The 24,200-nt window shown below is 44.4% G+C and overlaps 3 protein-coding genes and 1 long non-coding RNA gene across 7 annotated transcripts; 2 read left to right on the plus strand and 2 right to left on the minus strand.

The window, feature by feature from the left end:
* The first annotated feature begins 655 nt into the window (after positions 1 to 655).
* On the plus strand, positions 656 to 4,445 carry arl10 (ADP-ribosylation factor-like 10). The gene is made up of 4 exons (XM_052047210.1): positions 656 to 976; positions 2,328 to 2,505; positions 3,100 to 3,275; positions 3,363 to 4,445. Exons 1-4 carry the CDS (start codon positions 839 to 841, stop codon positions 3,534 to 3,536), a joined length of 666 nt encoding a protein of 221 aa, XP_051903170.1. The 5' UTR covers positions 656 to 838; the 3' UTR covers positions 3,537 to 4,445.
* LOC127588481 (uncharacterized) lies at positions 1,657 to 3,306 on the minus strand. The gene is made up of 2 exons (XR_007959087.1): positions 3,156 to 3,306; positions 1,657 to 2,498 (listed from the first exon to the last, which is right to left on the minus strand). It is a non-coding gene; the product is annotated as an uncharacterized LOC127588481 (long non-coding RNA).
* Positions 4,446 to 4,690: 245 nt separating the features above from the next.
* Positions 4,691 to 22,862, minus strand: nop16 (NOP16 nucleolar protein homolog (yeast)). 2 transcript variants are annotated; one of them, XM_052047214.1, is made up of 5 exons: positions 22,806 to 22,862; positions 5,788 to 5,896; positions 5,425 to 5,491; positions 5,242 to 5,348; positions 4,691 to 4,979 (listed from the first exon to the last, which is right to left on the minus strand). In XM_052047214.1, exons 1-5 carry the CDS (start codon positions 22,859 to 22,861, stop codon positions 4,842 to 4,844), a joined length of 477 nt encoding a protein of 158 aa, XP_051903174.1. In that variant the 5' UTR covers position 22,862; the 3' UTR covers positions 4,691 to 4,841. The 2 variants fall into 2 exon arrangements, with proteins under 2 accessions (XP_051903174.1, XP_051903173.1); XM_052047213.1 differs by lacking the exon at positions 22,806 to 22,862 and adding an exon at positions 6,230 to 6,465.
* grk6 (G protein-coupled receptor kinase 6) lies at positions 7,822 to 21,157 on the plus strand. Of its 3 annotated transcripts, XM_052047190.1 has the most exons (17): positions 7,823 to 8,272; positions 10,036 to 10,167; positions 11,748 to 11,843; positions 13,034 to 13,146; positions 14,512 to 14,589; positions 14,830 to 14,930; positions 14,998 to 15,090; positions 15,461 to 15,524; positions 16,883 to 17,023; positions 18,331 to 18,521; positions 18,619 to 18,656; positions 18,780 to 18,869; positions 18,978 to 19,186; positions 19,316 to 19,456; positions 19,615 to 19,752; positions 19,853 to 19,987; positions 20,422 to 21,157. In XM_052047190.1, exons 3-17 carry the CDS (start codon positions 11,792 to 11,794, stop codon positions 20,470 to 20,472), a joined length of 1,635 nt encoding a protein of 544 aa, XP_051903150.1. In that variant the 5' UTR covers positions 7,823 to 8,272; positions 10,036 to 10,167; positions 11,748 to 11,791; the 3' UTR covers positions 20,473 to 21,157. The 3 variants fall into 3 exon arrangements, with proteins under 3 accessions (XP_051903149.1, XP_051903150.1, XP_051903151.1); XM_052047189.1 differs by lacking the exon at positions 10,036 to 10,167 and having other exon boundaries at positions 7,822 to 8,272; XM_052047191.1 differs by lacking the exons at positions 7,823 to 8,272; positions 10,036 to 10,167; positions 11,748 to 11,843; ... (2 more) ...; positions 14,830 to 14,930; positions 14,998 to 15,090 and adding an exon at positions 15,329 to 15,375.
* Positions 22,863 to 24,200: the final 1,338 nt, after the last annotated feature.

Here is a 24,200-nt window from a genome sequence, read left to right on the forward strand (position 1 = left end):
GACATATCTGTGTTGTGATTCCGGTTTCAAAGTAAAACGTGTTTTATAAAACCGTGTCAGAACTTTCAGAATAAAGATGAAATGTTGTCTTAACCCCGTGGTCGGTTTGTTGGTCTAATCTAAACTATTCGATATAATAATATATTATAAAGCGCATTAGGGCCAACGAGGATCACAATAAGAGGCAAAGAGTTATCAACTCACCATTTACTTCTTGTGCAGTACTTTTAGCAATCCGTTAGCACACCCAAGTGGCCAATTGTGGAACTGACACTGACCCATGGGGATGGATGTTATCCTTGAACACATTTGCCCGTACGACGGGGAGGAGGCATGCAACCCTATTTGAATAGGTGGGTCTAATTATTGCTATTTTGAAATATCTACCTCGAATACACCATTTAACATTTGTTAAAATGTTTAGGAAAATTCAGCTTAACATTAAATTATGAGACGGTATTTTGAAAATATATCATTTGCCGTGAAAAACAAAATACAGTGTGTTTAGTGTCGCGAGTGCAGTCAGTCAACAAGTTTATAGCTCGTGACACGTGAGACGTCCCCCCCCCCCCCCCCCCCCCGAGGATATTCCTCGTTTGAATATGAACGCACCTACGGTCAAACGCAGCCACCGGAAGGCCGCGTTCACGCCAAGTACTTGAACGCCCCATTGTCATCCTGCGCCCCTTAGGAGAACCAAAAAACAGCACCAGCAAGAAGCGAGCGCGCGATCACGTGTCGAGAGGAGGAACCACAGCAGAAGCAGTCGGCACGGCGTCACTTGCCCTCCGCTCCTATCCGGAAAGCAGCGACCCCGCTGCTGCGCCTGCCCGCACCCATGATGCTTCTCCGGCACATCTCGGTGGCGCTGACCGCCGCCATGGTCACGCTGGGTTCGGCCATCTTCATCGCCCGCAACTACTTCTACCCGAGGCGAACGTGGTCACCGTACGCACAATATGCCACCATCAAGGAAGTAAGGCGCCGTTCCATTTGGATCCACACGATCCCGATAAAGAAATTGTGTGATAATTGATTTAGAGTATGGGAGGGAAAAAAATGACCACAGGTGAAAATGTGAAAATATTTGACTGAATGGATATAATTGATGGTCAACTTGAATGTCTCTCAGTATAAAGGTCTTGGATTGGATAAAAGTTTATTGTCAAAAGTACTGTATGTGTAACATGTAACATACAGCACAGATGAAATGTCTTCCCATGGTTCAAATCTTGGTCTTTTAATATGTGGTTTGCAAGTTAGGTTCACATCATAGACCGGCAACGTGTCCCCTACTGTTCGTCGCCCCACCCCTCCCAAATCAGCCATGATTTATTTGCAATTCACTGGCCAGCAGGTGATATCATAAGTCTACTTCTCTCTCCAAAAGTCATCTTAACTCTTTGATCGTCTGCTACAGGCTCAATTAAGACTCTCCATCATTTTAGTTGATATTCTAAAATATATAAATGACTTTTGCAGCTCTTCTAAGTTATTGATCAAGCCCCCACCCCCCAGGAGAGAGAAAATCCTGGCGCCGTGCCGGGATAATGAACATCTTGTACTTTGGAGGCAAACGTGAAACATCGCCAAAATGTCCAAGAAGCAAATAATTGCGATGTGATGGGCTGATTATAGAAAACCAGAAATGATGCGGCGTAAAAAGCTTCCAGTTTACTCCTCAACATCAAGATTGTTTCAAACTTGTTTTTTTTTTCGAGCAATGTGGTAAAAGTGTCATTTTCCATGCGGTCTGGTGTCCCGGCAATCTGATTGGACGCTAAAGTCAGTGCTGTACTGTTGTTTATTCATAATGTCTTTTTATATCTGACAGGGAAACCACCTCACCAAGTGATGGGAATTAATAAACATCTCACACACAATTTGAATACACTGTGGCACTGTGTTGATCAGTCAATAGTGACCTATGCTGTACATCAAAAATCATTACAGGTAAATAAAATCTAAAAAAAAAAAAATAGCGTGTGAAATAAAATTTAAACTTTATTCAATTGGTAGGGTTTGGCCTAATGTATGATTGCATATTTGTATAGTTTCATTTGCTCCATTTGTTGATGAGGAAATAGCCGAACGTGTGACGCAAGAACCATTCTGCACAAAGTCCGTGCTGATAATGCCGCATAGCCGAGACAGACAAAAAAAAAAAATCCTGAACCGCGTCTTGTTACAGTTCGAAGTTGATCCCGCGGTGTGCCGCGAGACTGCTTGTTTGCATTTGTCGTTTGGCCGTTTACTCATCATCGCAAGCGCATAGGCAACACATAACGTCAACGAGATGCCTGACGTTTTCATCTACCCGTCGGCAGGAGAAAGAGGACCCCAGGAAGCGGCAGGTGCTGGTGCTCGGCTTGGACGGAGCCGGCAAGAGCAGCGTGCTCCAGGGTCTGACGCCCAGTGGGGGCAAGAGGGGCCACTGCCGGCCCACCCGAGGCTTCAACTTCGTCAGCCTCAGCGCGCCCGCTTGTCAGCTGGACTTCCTGGAGAGTAAGTGGCCATGAGTTTTATCAGATGAGTTTTATTCAGACAGAAGTAGCTCTTTGGTACCAACTTGTGGTTACTTGTTACCCTACTGCGACATCAAAGTGTGGCAGAAGTCCAATTTAGCTCACTCACAAGTACACGGGAAGAGAGTAAAAAAAACCCCAAACTCCTTTGTGGTTTTGTTTTCCAACTTTCATTCATTCATCTTCCGTACCGCTTGATCCTCACTAGGGTCGCGGGGGGTGCCGGAGCCTATCCCAGCCATCTCCGGGCAGTAGGCGGGGGACACCCTGAATCGTTTGCCAGCCAATCGCAGGGCACACATAGACGAACAACCATCCACGCTCACACTCACACCTAGGGACAATTTAGAGTGTTCAATCAGCCTGCCATGCATATTTTCGGAATGTGGGAGGAAACCGGAGCACCCGGAGAAAACCCACGCAGGCCCGGGGAGAACATGCAAACTACACACAGGGTGGCCGGAGCTGGAATCGAACCCGGTACCTCAGCACTGTGAAGCCGACGTGCTAACCACTGGACTACCGGGGCGCCTTGAGCAATTTAAATATTTTTTTCTGTTGGATTGTTTTACAGTTGGCGGCGGTGAGGAACTGCGTCCTTACTGGTTAGAGTATCTGATCAGAACTCACGTGCTGGTCTATGTGGTGGACTCGTCTGATCGCGGTCGCCTCCCGCTGGCAAAGTTGGAGCTGCACCGCCTCCTGCGGGTGCAACCCCAGCTGCCCGTGGTGGTCCTGGGGAACAAACAGGTCAGAATTATAAAAGTTCCTGCAAAGTGAAAATAAAGTAGCACGGATGGGGGGGTGATCGTGCCTGTGTTTTGTGTCTTCTACCAGGATAAAACTGACGCGGTGAGCGTGTCCGAGCTCCACGAGGCCTTGTCTCTGGGCTCAGTGGTGGAGGATAGGAAGCTGTTCCTCCTGGCTGCCCAGCTGGGCTCCGACAGTGCCCTGAGGAACTCCTGCAGAGACCTGGACACCTTACAGGACCTCCTGCTACAGCTTGTGTGATAAGGGGGGGCGGAAGAGGACCGCTTCGGCAGCTGTTTCAAAGGAGCGAGACGAGCGAAGTTGCGGCGGCGTTTACACAAAAATATTCGTAATCCTCTTTCGCTTACATCGTGCGTATTTTTGCGCTGGCTTGTTTCGGCACGTGGCAGAAACAAAGATGAGACTATGCGCGAGGATGCGTGACCCCGTCTGAAAAGTCAGCGGGGGAAAGTTTTATTTTTGGCTGCCTGTGTCTGTAAAATGAACTTTGGGGAATTTACAAGGAAAATGAGAGCCTATTTGTGTCCTTCGTGACTAAGGAAAGAGAATTTTAGGTCAAGGGGGAAAAAAAAAAACGCACAGAGAAAACGTGCAAACACAGCAGATTTTTAAGGTCAGGTCGATAAATTTTGCTCTTAAAATCAACAAACTTTCTGGACTTTTCTTTTTATTTTTACATTGCAACATAAGACAAAGATAATGACATTTAAATAATGTTCCATAAAACACTGTATGTTGTCTACTTTACATCAGTTAAGCAGTTAGAAAATGTTTCAGGTTTGAGCATGGAAAAAAAAGCAAAAACAAAAAGATTCCCAGCATCTGGTCACTCATGAATATCAAATAGCGGCTCTCAGCTCAGCTATCGATGGTTGACAACGACTCTCAATTAATAATAATAATACATTTTGGAGCCGCCTTTTTGTGAACATAAAGTAATGTTTTATTCTCTTTGATGTGCTGTAGTTGTAGAAATTTATTCGTTTAATGGAGTCCGAATTTTATGACTGGAGAAAAGAGGCGTGGCTGGTTTTATGCAAACTGCGGTCCACGTGCGCATGCCACGCTGCAATTTACATGTGGGGAAAATAAGAATAATTAAAAAAAAATAATAAAAAATCAGTATACTGTATTGCCTTTTGCTTTGTTCTAATACATATGCAACAGTGTGGCACCAATGTTGTTCTCTCCAAAAACGGCTATACAACCTATAAGCCGGTGTTTTCATGATTGCATTTATTGGGTGTATGGGGAGACATAATCAGATGCAAACATCAAAACACATTATGTCCATTTGTAAAAAAAAAATAGGTAAAGCCTCTTTTCCACTTTTTTTTGGTGGATCAAAAAAAAATTAAAAAAATTAAAATTCTAGAAGTCCGAGACATCAAGTGTTTTCCTTTTTTTTTGTGTATTTCTACACAAACTGGGTCAACCATGGAAAAAAAAGCCGTATGTCTGTTAACATGGCGAACTTGTGAAGCGCCAGACTCCTCAGAGTAAACGGAACATTCTTACTTGAAAGCCCCCCCTGGCCACCAGCGCTCAATGAGACATGGGTGTGGCAAGCGAGGCGACAAAGGCGTCGTAGTGCTGTGAGTGGCAGCGCTTGTACTCGTTGATCTTCCTCTTAATCTGCTTGGGCGTATCCTGGTAGTAGTTTTTCTCGTCGCGGGCCATCGCCTGCGGAATGAAACAGAAGCAGGCTCTTTTCTTTAGAATAAAAAGTTGTTTTTAGCTTTCCGTTCTGCAGTACTTAGCAGTCGAATAGAATTTCTGACCAATAAACAAAATAAGCAGAACTGTGACTTGGCCACAAATATTTTTTTTGCTTTCAAGACACCTCAAACTATAAATATGCCACGATATGCTCACTCTGCACGGCTTGCATTGAACATTTTCTTTATAGCGCAACAAGGTCGGTTGTTGGTTGTTGCTTCCTCACCTTGTAGTTGTCTTTGTGTTCCCGGATCATGTGCTGGACGTACATGATCAAGTCGGAAGACAGCGTCTTGGTGTCCGTCACTGGCAGGTTGGCCTCTTCCTCCAGCTCTGCTCACACATTTGAGACTCGCATTGTGACACGAGACACCTGTGCCTTGCTTCACTGCTGTGCACCAAAACTTACGGTTGACGACGTAGGGCTTGATCACAATGTGGGCGGGAGCTGTTCTCTCTTTTCTTAACCCAAGGAGCTGGTAATGATGGGAAAAAAAAGAAAAAGTAGCACTTTTTTGCCATCTTCTGGCAAAAACAAAACACTACAGCAAGCGAATGCTAAATTGCACATGAACACATAAATACGGACATGTGGAAAATTGCGTTTCTGGGGGCCTTGCTGCCTACCCAGAAGCGTGAACTGAACCAAACACATCTTGTTATCTGCCCATTTCTGGAAATGTCTGAATGAGACTTCCTGCACCTCCATCCAGTGCGACATACCAACTAGGCTAATACAGTGGGGCTCCATATACTCTGCATTTACACTTACGCTCTCTTTCTTGATGGGTAAAATGCGGTTTGGGTCGGACACCAGGCCCATGTCGTGCAGGTTCCTAGTCAAGGACTTGCTTGGATCCCATGCCTCTCGTATTTGTTTACTGAACAAAAATCAAATGAACAGACATGCCAGAGGTCAGGGGAATTGTCAATTGATTTGATAAATCAAATAAAAACACACATCAGAAGTCAGGTGAATTTTCAACTGAATCGACTTGCTCTGTGTGTGTGTATACACGCACGCACACACATTCTGATATGTATACAAACTGCTTTCATATCCAAACTTAACATAACAGTGATCCAAATCACAAAACACACATTTCTCTTCTCACTATATCTTTACGTTAAGGGAATGATAGGTAGAATGGAATAAGTTACAAGATCACCACATATGTTTATGGAGCCATTGCTAGCATGCTATTAGCGCTTACTTTTCTATCCTCGGATTGGCTTTCTTCCTGAACTTCTTCTTCAGCTTCTTGCGGTTTTGATTATAGTTAAAAGTATTACTTTTGCTCTTCTTTTTTACTTTTGACATGATTACTGATTATGAATGTCAGATGTTCCCCCTTCAATTCGAGTTGCAGGTATTCCAATGCTAAGTGTGGTTAGCAATGAGGAAAAACGTGTCCGAGTGAGAGGACATTGGATAAGTTCCGGTCATGTGACAACCCTTCGTTTTTTTTCTCCCCCACGCCCCTCCCCTCAACGCTTTTATTGCGTTTCCTTTTTATTTATTTAGTTCACCACATAAAACCTATACATATATTTAAAGTTTTTATGATTATGAATACGCATTGTTATCTTTTATTAAATAAATTGACGAGCGACAACATGGGGCAATCGTGGTCATGTGACCACTGAGACCGCACCCCTTCGTGTTTTTCCAAAAAAAATTATTGTTTACTTTTTTAATTGATTGATTTGGTAACATATGACACCACTATTTCAAACGTTATATAACTTTAAATGTTTTTATTATTATTATTAAATTGAGTTGACGAGCGAGATTGCTTTAACCACGCCAAGTGAAAATCGGCGACGACTCCATTTTTACGCCAGAGGTCCCAAGTGAGCAGAGGAACAAATGTGGCTAGAAGTAAAAAAACAAGTACAGTATGTGATCTAAATACATGGAATCGATTTTACGGCTTTATAGAAACTAATCTTTATGTACTAGTAATTAAATATTACCAAGCTCTTGAGGACAGGAGTTTGTTTATAGTTCCGGTTAGGTGACCTTAACGTGTTCATTTTTCTCCCCCGCTGTATATTTTTACAAACATTAGTTTTCATTGGAAACACATACACACACAATTCAAATTGTTATTTGATTGTGGTGCTATTAATTATATTTTGTTGTTGACGCACTCTGCGATGGTGATTTATCCACAAGCGATCAGAAGTAAGCAGTGTCAGAGAAACAGAAGGAGATTGTTGATTAGAAAACAAGACACCTCGAATGTGATCCAAACCACCAATCTGAACCAATTCACAGATTCACCAAGACATTATATTTGGCTAAATATGTCGTATTGCAAATCAAATATTGCCACACATGCTTATTGGCTCTGTCCTCCATTTTCTGGTGCAGCCTGTGCAACACGCTGGGCATGCTGTTTCATTAACAACAAACCACTCAATACTGCATTATAAGTTTGGAGTGAAGACCAGATCAATAACTCTATGAACCTGACAATGTGCAAGCCACTGTCGTCATGTCTTGTTCTGTGGTAGTAAACAATAAAAAGTGGTTCCTAATGCCCCTTTAAAAAACGCTGCGGTGCGTTCATTGATCACCCTGCCGCAAAGAGCATCTGCTCCGGAGTCGTGATTTATTGATTTCTGGGTTTGTAAGCAGTTCATGCACAAGACAAGACGAGGGCACCGTTGTTCTCGTATGATTGTTTTTTCTCTCATTGTTGTTATGATAAACCTATATTTTAATCAGGAGTACAGGAACAATGTCCGTCAATTCAGCAAGTTTCATACTTTTGTTTTGAAATGCAAAATCGGATCTATGTGTATGAGTTCTGTGGTGGTCGAGAGTCCCCATTCCCCTCATCCGCCTCCAGGACTGTACTGTTCGGGCGAAAACTTTGGGGATTCTTTTCAATCGTCTTTTTTTTCTTTTTTTTTAAATCACGAGTAAGGGAATCTATGAACATTGCCGGCGAACTTTATTTTGAAATGCAGAAGGAGGGGGCTGGAGGCGGGCGCCCAAGTGCCGATGTCACCGGACAGGACTGCGGTGGGAAAACCGCGACTGCGGACAATCTTCCCCCTCAGGCCGGCCGGTGGGAGGAGGTAGTGGACGGTGTGCGTTTACGGAGGATCGAATCCGCCCGGGAGGGGGGTGGCGGTTCGCTGTTGCGGAGCTCGGCCCCAGCATCGCCGCTGCTACATTCGACACACAGTCAACATGGAGCTGGAGAACATCGTTGCCAACACGGTTCTGCTGAAAGCACGGGAAGGTGAGGATGGAGATGGCGAATTGACAGCTCCGACCGTCGGTAGGGGGGCAGAGTGTATGAGGAACAAAGCCCTTGCACCGTGGTTTAGTGGACTACATCTTTATAAGACTAGTTAGTTACCCCGTAATGACTCTTGTGTTTACGAGCAGTACTCCTTTTGAAAACCGAGTCGTTTAAATTTTGCTCTCGCCTCCCGAACACGGACGGCCACCATAAAACCGTACAATTTACGATCAGATAAAATCACGCCTTGTGATTCATTCGGCATTGACATATGCTGTGTTATTTAAGGTCCTGAATACTATTAACGCTCAGGTTTTCCAACTGTCACTTACTTTGATGTAGTGCCGATCTCCATTTGAAGACGGATTAAATTCATCGGTTTTCAAATGGAGATCCGCTGTCTCCCGCCAAACATATCTTCTCTTTAACTCATGTAATGTACAACCAGACTATTAAGCACCTGGATATGGATGCGGCGCAGAAATACAGTTCTTTAAAGTCCATAATTAATACGTCTTCCCCGCTTCTTAGGTTTTACTGTCAGTAACTGTTGAAAGTGTAGGATTCCATTTGAAAAGTGAACACTCGCGTCTTCTGTCACAACCCCAATATCTACACCTCCTATAAACTAATATAATGCACCACCGCACTCCGGTATTTAATATAAGATCATCCATTTTGTGTTCTTACCCAGAAGAGAAACACCTCGTTCGTGATTTGACATAATCATAATGTCATTTGAATTGCTCTAAGATCAACCCATCGAATGTGAGACCTGACAAGTAAGTATCCGCTTTTTGATTTGGGAGATTAATTTACATTTCGAAATTCCTCTTTGGTGAATGAGTCAAGTGCAAGTCTCGGAACATTGCTGTGGTGCAGAACTCCATTTGAAAACTGAGCAATTTTAAAGTTTCCTGCCACCTTGTTCACACAGTCACTTCCTCTAAACGATTAGAACGCGCAACCTGGCTGTTTATAGTTTGGTTGTTGGTTCAGCAAAGAAATACCGTTTTTGTTTTGTTTTTCGGAATGACTCAGGTCGGTCGGGTGAAATAGGAGTGTCGCGACTTAGCGAGTTTCTCCTGGTTGACGTTGCGGCATCGTCCTGTCGCTTTGCGAAACAGGATGTCGAGAGGGAGCAAATCGTGCTTTGTGGGTACGCACGCAATGTCTGGTTTTGACTCTTTTGTGTTGCGACGACTTTGAGAGGATGTCGGCGGCCTGCGCGTGTATGAACAGAAAGCCGTTTGAGAATCGATTCAATGTCCTTGATAATCCTGGCTTTAGGTTTTGTACCAGTGCGCTCTCTCTTTGTCCTCACAGGTAGATAACTCGGCGCCAAAAGTAGCGTGACTTTGTCTTACGGCAACGTTGTTTTTTCTACTCGGGTGGAATGAGTTTGAAAAATATTCAAGTTGCTTTTGCCCCCCCATCCACATGGCGATTACGATTAAATGTGCGATTATTTTTCCAAAGTCCTCCAGACTTCCATTTGTTAACGAACACACGCAATACTAGCAATAAAGTTTCATTACATGCTAGTTGGCCCAAAAGAAAGGTGCATAGTCGCGACATTCCCGCTCGTATTTTGCTTTTTGGATTCATTTTACTTGAAAAAATAGTTTGAATGCCCCTTTTCCTCCATTACATTGAGCCACATTCCGATCGCTACTTCGTTTATTTTTTTTTATTTTTATTTTTTTTTTACCGGTACCGGTATTATTTGTTGGCGCAATCTATTTGCTTTGGTTTCTCAGAGAGACTTCAGCCTCGGGTGTTGTCACATGATTCCGTTTCACCAATCCGACGTAACCACTAGAGACGTTTGACTCCGTTCCACCAATCAAAAGGAGCCAGGAAGTCACGTGACGGCACACAAAGTCTATAAGGTAAAATCTGTGTTTACCTTACAGACTACAAAAAAAAGATCCACTATTTCATGCACTGTCATCTGTCTACAAAAAAAACAAAAAAAAAAGTCGGCATTTCAGCTTACAAGAATTCCGTAGTCATCAATTTTAGTCAATTTCTTGCGGCTAAATTTGCCTTCGTTTGCTATTTGACATAGTTGGGGCAATATCAGAATTTGTGAGTGCAAACGCTGTGCGGATGCCGTCGTTTCAAATGATTACATGAAATAATGCATGTTGTGCATTTTTTTTTTCTTTTCGTCGACTCCAACAGACAATGAGCCGCTTTTATTCCATCGCGACAGCTGGCTATCTGACTTTTTAGTATGTGTTCATCTGATACATAATAATAAAAACCCGATAAGTAGACCGGCATCGTCTCGTTTTGCCCGAAGGATTGGCAACCATCCCCCGTGCACCAAATTAATCTCTAATTTCCTGCAAAAAAAAGGGGCAAAAACAGCCACTTGCCGTGCTCATCACATTTTCGAGCGTGTGTTGTAAAAAACTTTTTTTTTTTTTTTAAAGCCTGGCCTGTCAAACAAAACTGGAAGCGCCACCTGGATGCCGTCGCCCCCAGTCCACCTCTTTTTCAGCACCACTTGGCCCGTCGCAGGACGCCATGGCGTGCTTTTCACACACACGCACGGAAGCAAAGAACAACCTCGCTTTTGTCTGCAATTCTATGGGCACTTTTTTTTTACCTTTAATGGCGCATCTTGTTTGCATCGAGAGTACAATGCACTGTACATCCTCCATCCGTGAGGCACAAATAGCAACCTTGTATTTGATTATGTTCTTCTTTTTGTGAAACATTTATTTATTTTGTGCATGCAACACTTTGTGTTTTCTTTTCTACACCCCCACCCCCCCTCACACACACACACATAATTTTGCTGCTGTAAGACTGCAAATTTTCCCAGTGTGGGACAAATAAAGGTTATCTTATCTTATTAGCCCAAACTGCGTCACAGTTCAATGCCAGCGCCTCTGCTGTATCTCGGAATTTTTAGCAATCCTTTTTTGGGTGAGTTTTTACAACTAAAAGACACAAGCAGGTCCAATTGTAGCCTTTCGAGCCTTGAGTGTCATACCACGTTTTGCCACAATGTGCAACAGCGAGCCGCATACCGGATGAGTGGCGACGTAATAAGGAGCCAGAAGGAGGGGCAGAGAAGGGCCCAAACTGTTACATATTGCATCTTTTGTCGGTCATTATAAAATTATATTTTACAGTACTGTGTTTGATCCAGATCGTATGTGACCCGTATGTAATTTTTCCCAGATGCTAGCACCTAACTAGCTAGCATTTTTTTTTTAACTTGGAAATTTGCAACGTTTGCATTTGCAAATTTTCATTTAATTTCCGTCTTTGACTTTAGTGTAACAGATCCTCATCTTTTATTCTGATAGTTTTGATATGGGCGTCAATAAGAAGTGCAGGCATGAAGGTGTTTTTACAAAAAACAAAAACATTTTTAATCAGTGTAGCCGATGTCTAACGATCATCGACGCAGTTTGATATCCAGACTTAAAATGGTCTACGTGTTTATTTGCAGGGGGCGGCGGCAACCGGAAAGGAAAGAGCAAGAAGTGGAAGCAGATGCTGCAGTTCCCCCACATCAGTTTGTGTGAAGAGCTGCGACAAGCCACCGGTAAACTTTTTACAAGATCAATATTTACAACTTCGGATTGGTTTTTCAAAAACCAAACCGGGACTTAAACGTAAAACCATTACTCAGATCATGGATTTTTTTTTTAAAAATGCTATTGCCCTAATGATAAGCCCTGAAAAGAATTCAAGCGCATCCATTTTGAGTACATTTTAATTCTCAAGAATATTGAACATTGGTATTTAAATGTGGAACAATTACAAAAAAAATGTCCTGAGATTGATAATACAATAATATATAAAAAAAATTTTAAAAACGGTCTCGCTTTGCTAAAATTCCACTTAGAGAAGACGGAGTTCAAAATTCAGTCCTTGCGTTTTCACTCCCTTTTCCATTTAAACCTATGAAAACACGTGAGCTGTTTCAAATTGTGCCCCCCCCCCAGCCCCCACCACCACAATTTGTCTCTTTCAAGCAGCAGTCAGTCACGCCGACCGCAGTTTCCTGCACTAGGAGGCTGCGAGGCGCACGTTCTCCCTCTCCTGTCCGCGTAACGTGGGCTCTTCCGCCGAAGGCAGCCATGCAAATGGCATCCGAATTTGACTGAGTCAAATGGCCACCTCATGACCGAGCGAGGCGCGAAGGAAGTGCTTTGAGAGCACGAGAAACGTCGCCCTTTTCAATCCGAACACCCCCCCCTCCCATTCCTACGTGCACTTCGAGGTACATCTCGGTGCGTCTGTTATTACGAAAGCTGGAGTATGTTACACGCTCTTGAGAAAGAGCCGGGGCAGGAAACCGTCAACTTCCTTGTTGGTAGCTTCTTCTTTCTTTTTTTTTGGGGGGGGGGGGGGGGGGGGACCGTATGACATCACAAATGTTGCGCAACTAAGAAGCTCTTCAGGTGCATTCCAACTCGCCAGGTGTGAATCTCCATTGAACCCTTGAGTAACGGGAGACGAAGCCCCACCACATTCTGCATGTTTATATATTACACCTACTCCCCCCCCCCCCCCCTCACTCCCCACCTCCCAAAAAAAATGTCCTTGTGGTTGCTCTCCTGGATGGAAAATTAGAAAGCAACCCAAGACAACGACAGACTGTGGACTTGACCCCGATTCTCAGAATGGCTGTCGTTGTCCATCAATGACGACTTTAGTGAATTGTGAGGGGACAACGTAGCTTAAAAGTTGCTTCAGTGGATTTTTTTTTTCTGGTTTCCCCCCCCACAGAGAAAGACTACAGCAGCTTGTGCGAGCGGCAGCCCATCGGACGCTTGCTCTTCCGACAGTTTTGCGACACCCGACCCGAGTTGAGGCGCTGTGTCAAGTTTCTGGATGGCGTGGTAAGATTTGCCCCCCCCCACCCCCCCTCCCCGTTTAATTTGGGGGAATGAGTTGCATTCAACATTGTATCTTGAAACATCAAAATGTCAACCCGACAGTATCCTTTTGCCTAGACAAAAGTCTGCTAGCTTAATGCTAACGCATCGCGTAGAGCACCAGCGAGGGTCGAATGGAAATTAGCGGAGATTTTATCGGAATGATGCAGTAAAGACCTCGTGCAACACGCACAGCGTACAGCCACACATTCGAGGAGAGCACACGCCAAAAGAGATTTTAGAAAAGTCTGTTGAAAGAGCAAAGACGGCATTGACGATCACGAACAAAAATTAGCCTTGATTGAAGTCGAAACCTTCAACACATACAAAGCGAGCATAAAACAACACGTATGCGTACTTGGGATGTATTCTCTCTGCCCTGTGGGAACGACGCTATTGCTGAAATTTACATCGTCGGGGGGGGGGGGGGGGGGGCTTCTCCGTCTCTGCGCATCCCGAGTTGGCTTCAGTGCCGGCGTGCATGTTGCAACACAAGTGTGCGCCATTGTCCTTGAAAAAGCCACGAACAAAACAATCGGCTATTCAAGCGTCCTTAGACATCTGGTGGGGAAGCGCATCAGGTGATAGATAACTAACCCCCCCCCACCCCCCCCACTGAACCATAATTTCAATTTGCTTAAAAACAAAGTCTCTGTCAAAATGGGTCAGCGCGGGTCCAATGTGCATAAAGGCCTTTTTGAAAAGGATACACGTCGTTCATGAAATATGGCCAATCGCATTCAATATATTGATCCATCGCCATGAAATGCACCCGCGCCGATTCAATAAAGAATGGATCTTTTTTTTTTTTTTTTTTGACTAGGCAACATTTTTATCGATACGATCAAGTGGAAGCGGTTGCTCGTGCGTCAGCGAGGCTCCAGCCCGACCTTTCGGCTTCAACGGCTCTCGGGCAACACGCATTACAGATCCTCCTCGAAGCCTTCTCGTTACCACTTCCTGCCCGTCGCGAGAACGGGACGTTAAAAGGGGGAGGCGAGCGGCGCCTTCCCTTATCACTTAGCGTCGGCTGCGCGCGGAGGAAGCACTTTGCAGGCTTCCCGGCAGAGTGGGCTTGACAAGTGCCACATGCAGCCGGTTGGCTTCATCCATCCAGCGGCACTTTTTGCATGCTGCCACCTGCTGGTCATTACGAGATTTGTGCTTTTTTCCCATGGGAGGCCATGACAGTTTTCTGAGAGTCATATCATTTATATTATTATTTTTTTTTTTACATAAACTGAAAAAAAAAATAATAATGAAAAAATACATTTTTTAGGGGGGGGGGTGCGTCTTGCTGCTCACGTTACAGACTCATGTGCCCCGCAGGCGGAGTACGAGGTGGCGCCAGACGAGAAGAGGAAGGAATGCGGTCAAGAACTCATCGACGCCTTCTTCAATCCAAAGGTCGAGCTCCAAAGTCATCTCCAAAGTTTTGTCTCTTGCTCTGTTGCAATCGGGATTTTTTAAAATTATTTTTTCTCTCAAATGGGTTTGGTCCACATTGTGGAACAGGATATATCTCAACTCTTCCCAAGATGTATTTTTGGTGTATTGCTAAATTGCATCAGAATCATGATCTACAATTTTCGAAAATTCGGTGTGAATCTTGCGTGTCCGGTTTGTTATGAACTTTGCGCACGACAGTCGGAGGACCACGTGGTGGAGGTGGACGAGAGCACGGTGGCCCGCTGTGAGGAGGGCCTGCAACAGGAGGCCTGCAAGGAGCTTTTCAAGGACTCCACCAAGTAAGCGATCAAAAACGATTTTTTTGATTGTTTCTGGTACTCAACACTGCGTGTATTTTCCTTGCAGATTGATCCACGACTTCCTGAGTGTGGCGCCCTTTGGAGACTACCTCGAAAGCATGTACTACAACAGGTTCCTCCAGTGGAAGTGGCTGGAGAGGTAATACAGTAGCGCCGTGTCGCTCGCTCGCTTCCCCCTCCCCACCGATGTCATATTTCCCCAAAATAAAACAAGACACGGGCGGTCCGAGCCGAGCGGATGAGGTGCATCGCTTTTGAAGTAATTAATAAGGAAGCGAAGTGAGATAAAGTGTTGAAGCAGACCTGCGGAGGCACGTTGTTCACGTCAGGATGTGACCGACTTAGCGTTGTCAACGCGCCCCGCGAGTGGAGCGCGTTGAAATAGTCAACATTTGGCTTTGAATGGATTTCTGTCGTTGTAAAGGTCTCTCTTGTTTTCTAAACTGCAGATGGTGTGCGAACAGTGGCATGACTGTGTGTGTGTTTTTTGTTTGTTTTTGTTTTTCCAGGCAACCGGTGACAAAGAATACGTTCAGGCAGTACCGAGTTTTAGGGAAAGGCGGATTTGGGGAGGTAAGTCATCGCAACAAAAAACATTCTGATAAGGGCTGAATAGAATGTTTTAGTATATCAAAAAATCCGAAATCGAACCCTGCACTTCTGCACTGTGAGGCGGACGTGTGAACCCGTCATCCACCAGCGCTTCCTATTCAATATAACAGTTGAAATATAAAAACGATTACAGAAATAATTTAAAAAAAATCTCTGCAATGTAATACAAAAACAAATCATTCCGAAAGTCAAAGTGCAAAAGTTTCCATCACCGGCAGCAGCCGTCGTGTGAAGAAATTTGCGCACGTCTGTCAATCCAAGCTCCCATTCATCCACCGCGCTGCACTTTCCTTGACATGAAGGATATCGATGTCCTTATAGATGCCAACGAACTTGCCCGAAAGCGTGTTTGACCCCTCAATGAGTTATCTGTTAGCGGTGGGGATTTTATTTTTTGATTAATGGACAAATGAGAAAAGACTACAATGGACTCACTGTTGCGCATCCCGACCAAAGAGAGCATATTCTTTGCTCGTGGCTAGCCATTTATAAGCGAACCCCCCCGCCCCCCACCCCTCCGGCTTTCACTCAAGTCCCTTTATCGACACGTGCATGAAAATAAAACGGAATCACATTTATGTGCCCGTGTCTGTTTTCCACTTGAAAGGATTCAGCGCTTGCCCTCATTAGGAGGAGCTGGTGCCTTGTTCCGACGGATTGTTGGCGAGAGGAGGGGCACACGCCCACCCGGCCAATTTTGCCGTAAGAAGTGGGATAAATCATTCATTCATCTTCCGAGCCGCTTGATCGCGGGGGGTGCTGGAGCCTATCCCAGCTGTCTTCGGGCAGTAGGCGGGGGACACCCTGAATCGGTTGCCAGCCAATCGCAGGGCACACAAAGACGAACAACCATCCACGCTCACACTCACACCTAGGGACAATTTTTAGAGTGTTCAATCAGCCTGCCACGCATGTTTTTGGAATGTGGGAGGAAACCGGAGCACCCGGAGAAAACCCACGCAGGCCCGGGGAGAACATGCAAACTCCACACAGGGAGGCCGGAGCTGGAATCGAACCCGGTACCTCTGCACTGTGAAGCCGATGTGCTAACCACTGGACTACCGGGCCGCCTGGGATAAATCATCACTAAACTAAATAAAACTCTCCAGTAAAGGACATTTAAGTCATTCAGTACCAGCCAATTCCGGACCAAGTCTAAAAAGACGTTTAAAAACGTCTTTGGGAGTGAATGAGTTAAGTACAGTTCAGTTGTAAATAACTTTTCCCCATAATACATTTACTGGAAGTCTTTTCGAAATGTATGTTTTCAAGAAGTCTTTTTGGGTACTATTTTTTTCTGAAGAAGTCTTGTTTTGCAGGTGTGTGCGTGTCAGGTGCGGGCCACGGGGAAAATGTACGCCTGCAAGAAGCTGGAGAAGAAGAGGATCAAGAAGCGCAAAGGCGAGTCCATGGCGCTGAACGAGAAGCAGATCCTGGAGAAAGTCAACAGCCGATTTGTGGTGAGCCACCGAATGGACTTGCAACTTTTGGTGCCATCGCCGCGGCGTACCCGAACGAATTCAATTCGGGAAAAAACCTTATCGCGGAGCCTCGGGCGGACGCACGCGCCGTCAAAATGTCAAGCATAATGTCAGCGAAAAACGACAGTCTGCTTTTTGTTTTAATTCCCTTACTTTGGAAAAGAGCAACAATGGAGGAAACTCCAGTCATGTTAGGTTAATAGCTCGCAGCGAGACATCATTCAAAAGTTTGAATAAAGATTTTGTTGTATTGTACAAACAATAAACAACGATGAACTAGTTCATTTTGGGAACAGTGAACCGAGTTCAAAAATTTGGAGTGATGGTTTATGTTATTAAAATGAGTGCAATGAACTTCGGACTAGTTAACCCCCCCCCCTCCCCCCCAAAAAAAGACCTTTCCCAACACGGATCAGATGATTTTTGCATTCCAACATGAAAAACACGGCATTGTCGTCGTCAACCTTTAAGGCTTGTCATGATGTCGTCGCTCGGGGCACGCCCGCCACTGGTGATATATCATATGTTGCTTTGTAAACGCGAAAAGGAAAAAACCCCCACACAAGTGCACAAAGTGTCTCTTCAGTTACGATCCCCTTCGGGTTAGAATGCAAAACTGTGAATAAGCATTGCACAGTCAGCATCTCGGTCCCAATGGGAACTCGTAAAGAGACCAAAGCGGAACCAGGATCGCCTGTTTATACTACGAAGCGGATTACGGGCAGCAAGACGGAGTCGATTTCCAAGCGCAAATGCGCAAACGTATCACTCTTGTCTCTCGCATGGTCTCGAAAAAGCGAATTAGCCGCTACAGAAAACCGGATATACCGACAAGATATGGAGCAATTGAAAAAAAAAAAAGTTGTGCCAGTCGCAGTCGTGCGAGTGACAACCCAATCAAAAATGTTCCAGGTGTCCCTCAGGAATCCATGCCAGAGCCATTTCAATTCCCTCCATACGTGATCTCCTGATGGATGACGCTAATGATCTGGCCCGGTTTTCCTCAAAGAACTCACTCACTGGCACTCACACAGCATTTGTTACACGATCCTGCAAACAAATCGCTCTTGTTCACGCCGTGGTCACAAGTAGAAAAAGGAAAGAGAGTCCATTTGTCGCTTGACTTTGCCCTTTTAAAATTTTGCATTAATTGGTTCTGGTGGGCTGCAACCTGTAGCCTGGGGCCTCCTGCTAGTTAGACGGGCATAATGTCATGACACAAAGTGTCTCATTTATTCTTTTGTTTTTGAATTCCCAAAACGTTCTTTTCTCCTCGTCTTTTCCAGGTGAGCTTAGCGTACGCCTACGAGACCAAGGACACTCTGTGCCTGGTTCTGACGCTCATGAACGGCGGCGACCTCAAGTTCCACATCTACCACATGGGCGAAGCGGGCTTTGACGAGAGGAGGGCCGTCTTCTACTCGGCCGAGATCTGCTGTGGTCTCGAAGACCTGCACAGGGAGCAAATCGTCTACAGGTGAGGGGCGTGCCCCCAAACCTAACCCATACTCAACCTATTTATTATTATTTTTTTGTGTCTGTCTTATGTTCATTTGCCGTTTCTTCCCTCACAGGGACCTGAAACCTGAAAACATCCTGTTGGATGACTATGGTAAGTTGTCAAAAAAAAAATCATAATTCTTGCATGAAAGGGCTAATTAAATTTTGAAATGAGCGATTGTAACTTTTCAGTCGTTAACCAAAAACAAAAAATCAGATTTTCTTTTTTTGAAAGGACACATCAGGATATCAGACCTGGGTCTTGCCGTTCACGTACCAGAGGGCCAGACCATACGGGGCCGCGTGGGAACGGTAGGATACATGGGTAAGAAGAACTCACTCACATTTGGGAAACCCCAAGGTCATCCCCTGGTGGTGTAAAGCTCTCTTGGTTATTTTGTGCCCCCCCCCCCCCCCCCCCCCGCCCCCGAAGCTCCGGAGGTGGTGACCAACGAGTGCTACACCTTCGGCCCCGACTGGTGGGCGCTGGGCTGCCTGCTCTACGAGATGATCGAGGGCCAGTCGCCCTTCCAGCAGAGGAAAAAGAAGATCAAGAGGGAGGAGGTAGAGCGGCTGGTGAAGGAGGTGCACGAAGAATACTCGGAGAAGTTTTCGGAGGAGGCCAAGTCGCTTTGTAAAGCGGTGGGTTTACCGATCATTTGCTTTTTCCACCAACAAAGAGCAAAAAAAAAAAATAAAGAAGTTCTCAATGTCGTTGCGTAGGTGACACCCTGCTTTCTTCCGGTTCTAACACTTTCATTTGGTTTCCAGCTGCTGGCGAAAGACCCCAGGGAGAGACTGGGCTGCAAGGGAGACGGCGGCGCTTCACAAGTCAAAGCACACCCCATCTTCCACTCCATCAATTTCAAACGGCTGGAGGCCGGAATGCTGCCGGCGCCTTTCATTCCCGATGTGAGTCCTCCACATTCAGAAGGTGTCGTGTTTGCGGTTGCACCAACCTGACGTACTACCAAAATTTTAAGTTGTTAATGTTGATGGGTTCAACCATTCATTTTTTTCACCTATCCATCGTTTTAGATGTTCAAACACTGTTATGTCGCATGTTACAGCCACAGGCCATCTACTGTAAAGACGTGCTAGACATCGAGCAGTTCTCCACCGTGAAAGGCGTGGAACTCGAGCCCAAAGACGAGTCCTTCTATAGCAAAGTGTCCACGGGCAGCGTCTCCATTCCCTGGCAGGACGAGGTGATTATTAAAGAGGATTACCAAGATAATTACAAAAAGTACGTTTTTAAAAAAAAAAATCTTTAAAAAACGTTCTAAAGGCTTTTTTTTTTGCCTGCAGATGATCGAGACGGAATGTTTCTCAGAGCTTAATGTTTTCTACCCGGACGGTATGGTTCCCCCGGACCTGGATTGGCGAGGACAACCCTCTCCGCCCCCGAAACAGGGACTCTTGCAGCGGCTATTTGGCAGACAGGTGGGTGAGCGCAGTTATCGAGCCTCGGTAGAGACGATTTTGAGCCGTAACCACGGTAATGCTAGGTTGGAATTTTCATTACAGTCAGTTTTTATTTCGTTTAGACTTTTTTTTTAACTTTGTTTTTAGCGTGTCAATATATTTTGGAATATTCGTTGTATTTATTTTAGATCTGGAGTACAGTGCAACATAAAAAAAAGTCAGTAGGTGTTATGGAAGAAAGTAAACTACAATTCTCAAATGACTTTTCCGACTTCCTCCTGTCTGACATTAATTTATTTTTATTTTAGAAGGATTTTGGTTTCATATTTTTTTATTTCATAAATGTTTTCCCCCCCCAAATTAACCTATTTCATTAGTTTTCGTTCACCATCATTCAACCTTGTTGAAAAAGCGTTGCCGTACTTTCTGTTCAACTCTACCGCCCCCCGCAGGAATGCTGCGGTAACTGCAGTGACAGTGACGACGAGCCAACCAGGCTGTGACGCACACACACACTGTACGCACACGCACACGCACTCTATTTGTTTACAACCTTTTGCACATTTCTATTTGAAAGATGGTCGACCTCTAAATGTCCGAATGTATTTTCATCATGGCCATAATAATAATGATGTTTTTATTATTATTATTATTATTTAAAATAAATGATAAAAATCACAGCGAGAGCAGTTGGAACAATCACCTGCTGGAAAATAAAAGAAGTGCCTTGCTGGAGGGCACTCGTGACAGTAATACTTAGTACAGAGGGCAAAGCCTTCCTCCATTGTCCAGGGAATAAAACGAGTGACTTTTGACTATGCTGTGACCAACTTTACTTCGCTTTTACTCTTGTGTGTCTTTTTATTTTTGATTTCACGAAAAGACGTCAAAGTGAAGCCCTCAGATGTTTTTTGGTTATGTTTTTTTTTTTTCTCAACACAGAAAAAAAATGGCCTCCACTTGATGTACTATACGATGGATGCAACTGTACAGAATGTGTATATTAAAAATAACAAACAGTGAGCCCCCGTTGATAGCGGGGACTATGTTCCAGAGCCACCGGCAATCTGTAAAAATGTGTAGAGAGAACTTTTTTTTTTTTAGTTTTACGCCTTCCCCACCCTGCTTTCAACACATCTAGACTTTGTAAAACATATTCCAACTTATTAAAACACACGTTTTAAAGTATTCTTCGGTGCCTCCCGTCACTCTCATTGTTACGATAACGGATCCAGTTGGGCTGTTCTACGTTAAGGAAGTTTGCTTGGCGGCGGCGGATCATTTTCAGTGGGAACGAGTCGTCCTGCTGGGCCTCATCATGGCGGCGCAGACGCACGCGGACGCCGAAATGAACGGCAATTACACGGCGGGACGCTCAAGTGTGCAAATGAAGCGAGAGGCTTTCAGGCCTCAGCGGGGCTTCGCACGCTTTGGGGATTTGGGGAAGAAAATCTTCGCGGCACCGACGACGGTAGAAAGCTTCTCGTGTGTTTTGACACATACAGATGAGATACAAGCTTGTATTATTTGTACCGGTATTAAACCATAAAATGTATGATTATTTGTAAATAACTCATTGCCTGATAACTGAGCTTTGATGACATCAAAACTTTATTTATTTTTTAATTGACGGGAGAAAAAAAAAAAGTGTCATGCCACGCGGCTTTCTCTGCCAAGTAAAATGTGCGGTTTGTTTTGAATGCAATCAAAATAAAATTCCGCATTTCTAATCATATTAAAGTTGAATCGCTTTGAAACGCATCAGAATGTGGCAATTGTATTAAATGACTCATTTTTCGATTGGGAAAAACATTTTTGTTGATAAAAATGGCTTCTTATTTTTTCTTTCTTTGTACTACCCGAGCTCTGAAACTCACACAAACTTCACGAAGCATTAAAAAAAAAAAAAAACATCAAAATCAATCATCTCATTGCATTCCTACAAAAATCAGCAAATGTGCAAAAGAATTGTTTCTTGGCAGCAAACACAAAGCGATGCTTTCGGTCGACTTTTGGAAGATTTTCGTCTAAAAGCTCACGTGAGCATTTCGTTTCTGCAATTTGAAGCGGACACTTCATGTGCTCTCATGGCTGACTGCTCCTTGAGCAAACACGCTGGTGTCATCATCATCATCATCATCATCATCCTCTTCCCTTTCATCCTCTCCTGTTGTTGCCACGACAACTCAAAGTAACGGAAGCATCTCCATGAAAGCGCTGCGCAACCAATCGATGCGCCCGTACAGTGAAAAGGCCTGGCACCCGTCTTCTGATTTCTGTCGTGTTCCGACCAACCCGCCCGGTGTAGGAAGGCATTCGGGGAGCGAGGCGGCTCGGGGTGGCTTCGGTTCTCACCATCAAACACAGAACGGCTGTCGTTAAGTCAAGTGCGGGTGATCCCTGGACTTAGCTTGGGGGTTCGATAGTTTTGGGCCAGTGAAAAGCAGCGGCTTGATTGTGACAAGCAGTCTCAAGAAAGTCTCCTAGCTTAATGCTAACAGATAATGCCAAACACATTGGAGAAGCTAACAGAAATTAGCATACATGTTGTTTTGATTGTAAACCTTTGAACAACACACACGCACGCAAAGGGAGCACAAAACAAAAACTCGACGGCTCGAGTAGCGATTATTTTAATCTTCGTTACCCCTCATTTATTTGCAATATTTAAGGAGCGATTGCGGGTGCGTTTGCTTTCAAGTCGAAGCTAAATTAAGTTGAGAATGTTAATTGGAGTGCAGCACGGAAAATAGATGTCGCACTGAAAAGCACCACCATAAACTATGAAAACACACATGATAAACACAAAACTTTGACTGAAATAAAGTCGACTTACCTTGACACTAACTCAGATGGACTGACCTTTGACCTTGGAGCACGGCGAGTGAGCATGTCACTTGGGGAATTCACAAAAGCGATTGTTGTTTTGTCGAGGCGCCGACAAAGACGAATGTTGCTCTCGGCATATTTGTACAGTCCGGGCCGACCCTTCCAATTGGACAAAGAAAGAAGAAATGGCTTTAGAGAAGAGCAAGATGTTGTTCTTGTTAGTTCATAGATTTGTTTTTATTTGTGGAATCCCCCCCACATTCAATTTTTTTTAAACTTGAGCTCCCACATTTTTGAGGAAATTCCTGGTTTATTTGCACTTTTTTTTTTAACCTGGCAATTACCTGTAATTATTTTTAGATGTTCACGATTTAGCCAGTGGCCTAGTTAGCGAAGAGCAAAAATGTATGACTAAGTGACGATTGGCTAAAGAAAAATAAAAGCTCAAATAAGTTGGGGGGGGGTTTGGTGAACAACTGAGATAAAAATAAACGAAAATAAAACCTGCCAAGATGTGAATTTGCCAACGCGCATGCCTGAACATGTGGCGGCCTCGCTTGCCCCCCCCCCCTCCCACCCCCATCCTTGACATTTGAATGAAAGACGATTCATGGCAAAAAAAAAAAAAAAAAAAGACAAACGAGAGCAGTGACTCCAAGTGGATGACTAAGTGGCGTTAAGGTTCAGTAGGAGCAATCGCCGCCATTGTGAGCAATACTCACGCGTCGGTCACGAGATGCGGTGGGCGAGCGCTAAAGGTGCTAGCGGCGTCAAGGCGCTTCGGCAGTGACTCAATTCTTAGCTTAAAAAAAATAAAAAGCGTTAGAACTTTTTTACGTCCATTACGTGGACAGTCTTTTTTTTTTTTTTTAAAAGCACACAATAAGTGTGGTTGACTGTTCCGGTGGAAGAATTTGACTTTTGTTGGAGGGAGTTTGGGGTTGCAATATTTTTGGCGGGCTAACGTGTGTGCGCCTCACAGGTTGTCCCTGTTGATGGCAGGAAATATGACGTCAAAATGCTAATGACAATCGGCTCTTAATGAATTTGGGGACCATTTTGTGTTTATATTGCACTTAATTGAACGGTGTTTGTTGCTTTTTTTTCTTCTTTCTTCTTTCTACCTACATTCTTGCTGCGGGAGGCTGTAAATTTCCCCAGTGTGGGACAAATAAAGGATATCTTATCTTATCTTATCTTATCTTATCTTATAACTGGAGTGTGCCTGTGTGTTCTTGTTTTGGGGCCTATATTTTACAGCTGACTCCACTGTTTTTTTTCCCCCTTCTCTAGCACACACAAGTTTTCACGAGAGTCAAAATATAGTCCGACTTAATATCTCAAGTCATGTAACATGACATTTGGTATGAGCGAAGAAGGGGTTTCACCAGTCGTGCCCGTT

This window comes from Hippocampus zosterae, chromosome 16, assembly GCF_025434085.1.
Source record: "Hippocampus zosterae strain Florida chromosome 16, ASM2543408v3, whole genome shotgun sequence".
Taxonomy (NCBI): domain Eukaryota; kingdom Metazoa; phylum Chordata; class Actinopteri; order Syngnathiformes; family Syngnathidae; genus Hippocampus; species Hippocampus zosterae.

Excerpts from the sequence above, each read along its gene's own strand:
- grk6 (XM_052047189.1), top strand. The coding sequence starts at position 8,221 with ATGGAGCTGGAGAACATCGTTGCCAACACGGTTCTGCTGAAAGCACGG. Across the intron at positions 13,147-14,511 it reads TCAAGTTTCTGGATGGCGTG|GCGGAGTACGAGGTGGCGCC; the intron begins GTAAGATTTGCC and ends TGTGCCCCGCAG. Across the intron at positions 17,024-18,330 it reads AAGTCAACAGCCGATTTGTG|GTGAGCTTAGCGTACGCCTA; the intron begins GTGAGCCACCGA and ends CGTCTTTTCCAG.
- nop16 (XM_052047213.1), bottom strand. The coding sequence starts at position 6,336 with ATGTCAAAAGTAAAAAAGAAGAGCAAAAGTAATACTTTTAACTATAAT. Across the intron at positions 5,492-5,787 it reads TACCCATCAAGAAAGAGAGC|CTCCTTGGGTTAAGAAAAGA; the intron begins GTAAGTGTAAAT and ends CATCATTACCAG. Across the intron at positions 4,980-5,241 it reads AACACAAAGACAACTACAAG|GCGATGGCCCGCGACGAGAA; the intron begins GTGAGGAAGCAA and ends TTCATTCCGCAG.
- arl10 (XM_052047210.1), top strand. The coding sequence starts at position 839 with ATGATGCTTCTCCGGCACATCTCGGTGGCGCTGACCGCCGCCATGGTC. Across the intron at positions 977-2,327 it reads AATATGCCACCATCAAGGAA|GAGAAAGAGGACCCCAGGAA; the intron begins GTAAGGCGCCGT and ends ACCCGTCGGCAG. Across the intron at positions 2,506-3,099 it reads TCAGCTGGACTTCCTGGAGA|TTGGCGGCGGTGAGGAACTG; the intron begins GTAAGTGGCCAT and ends ATTGTTTTACAG.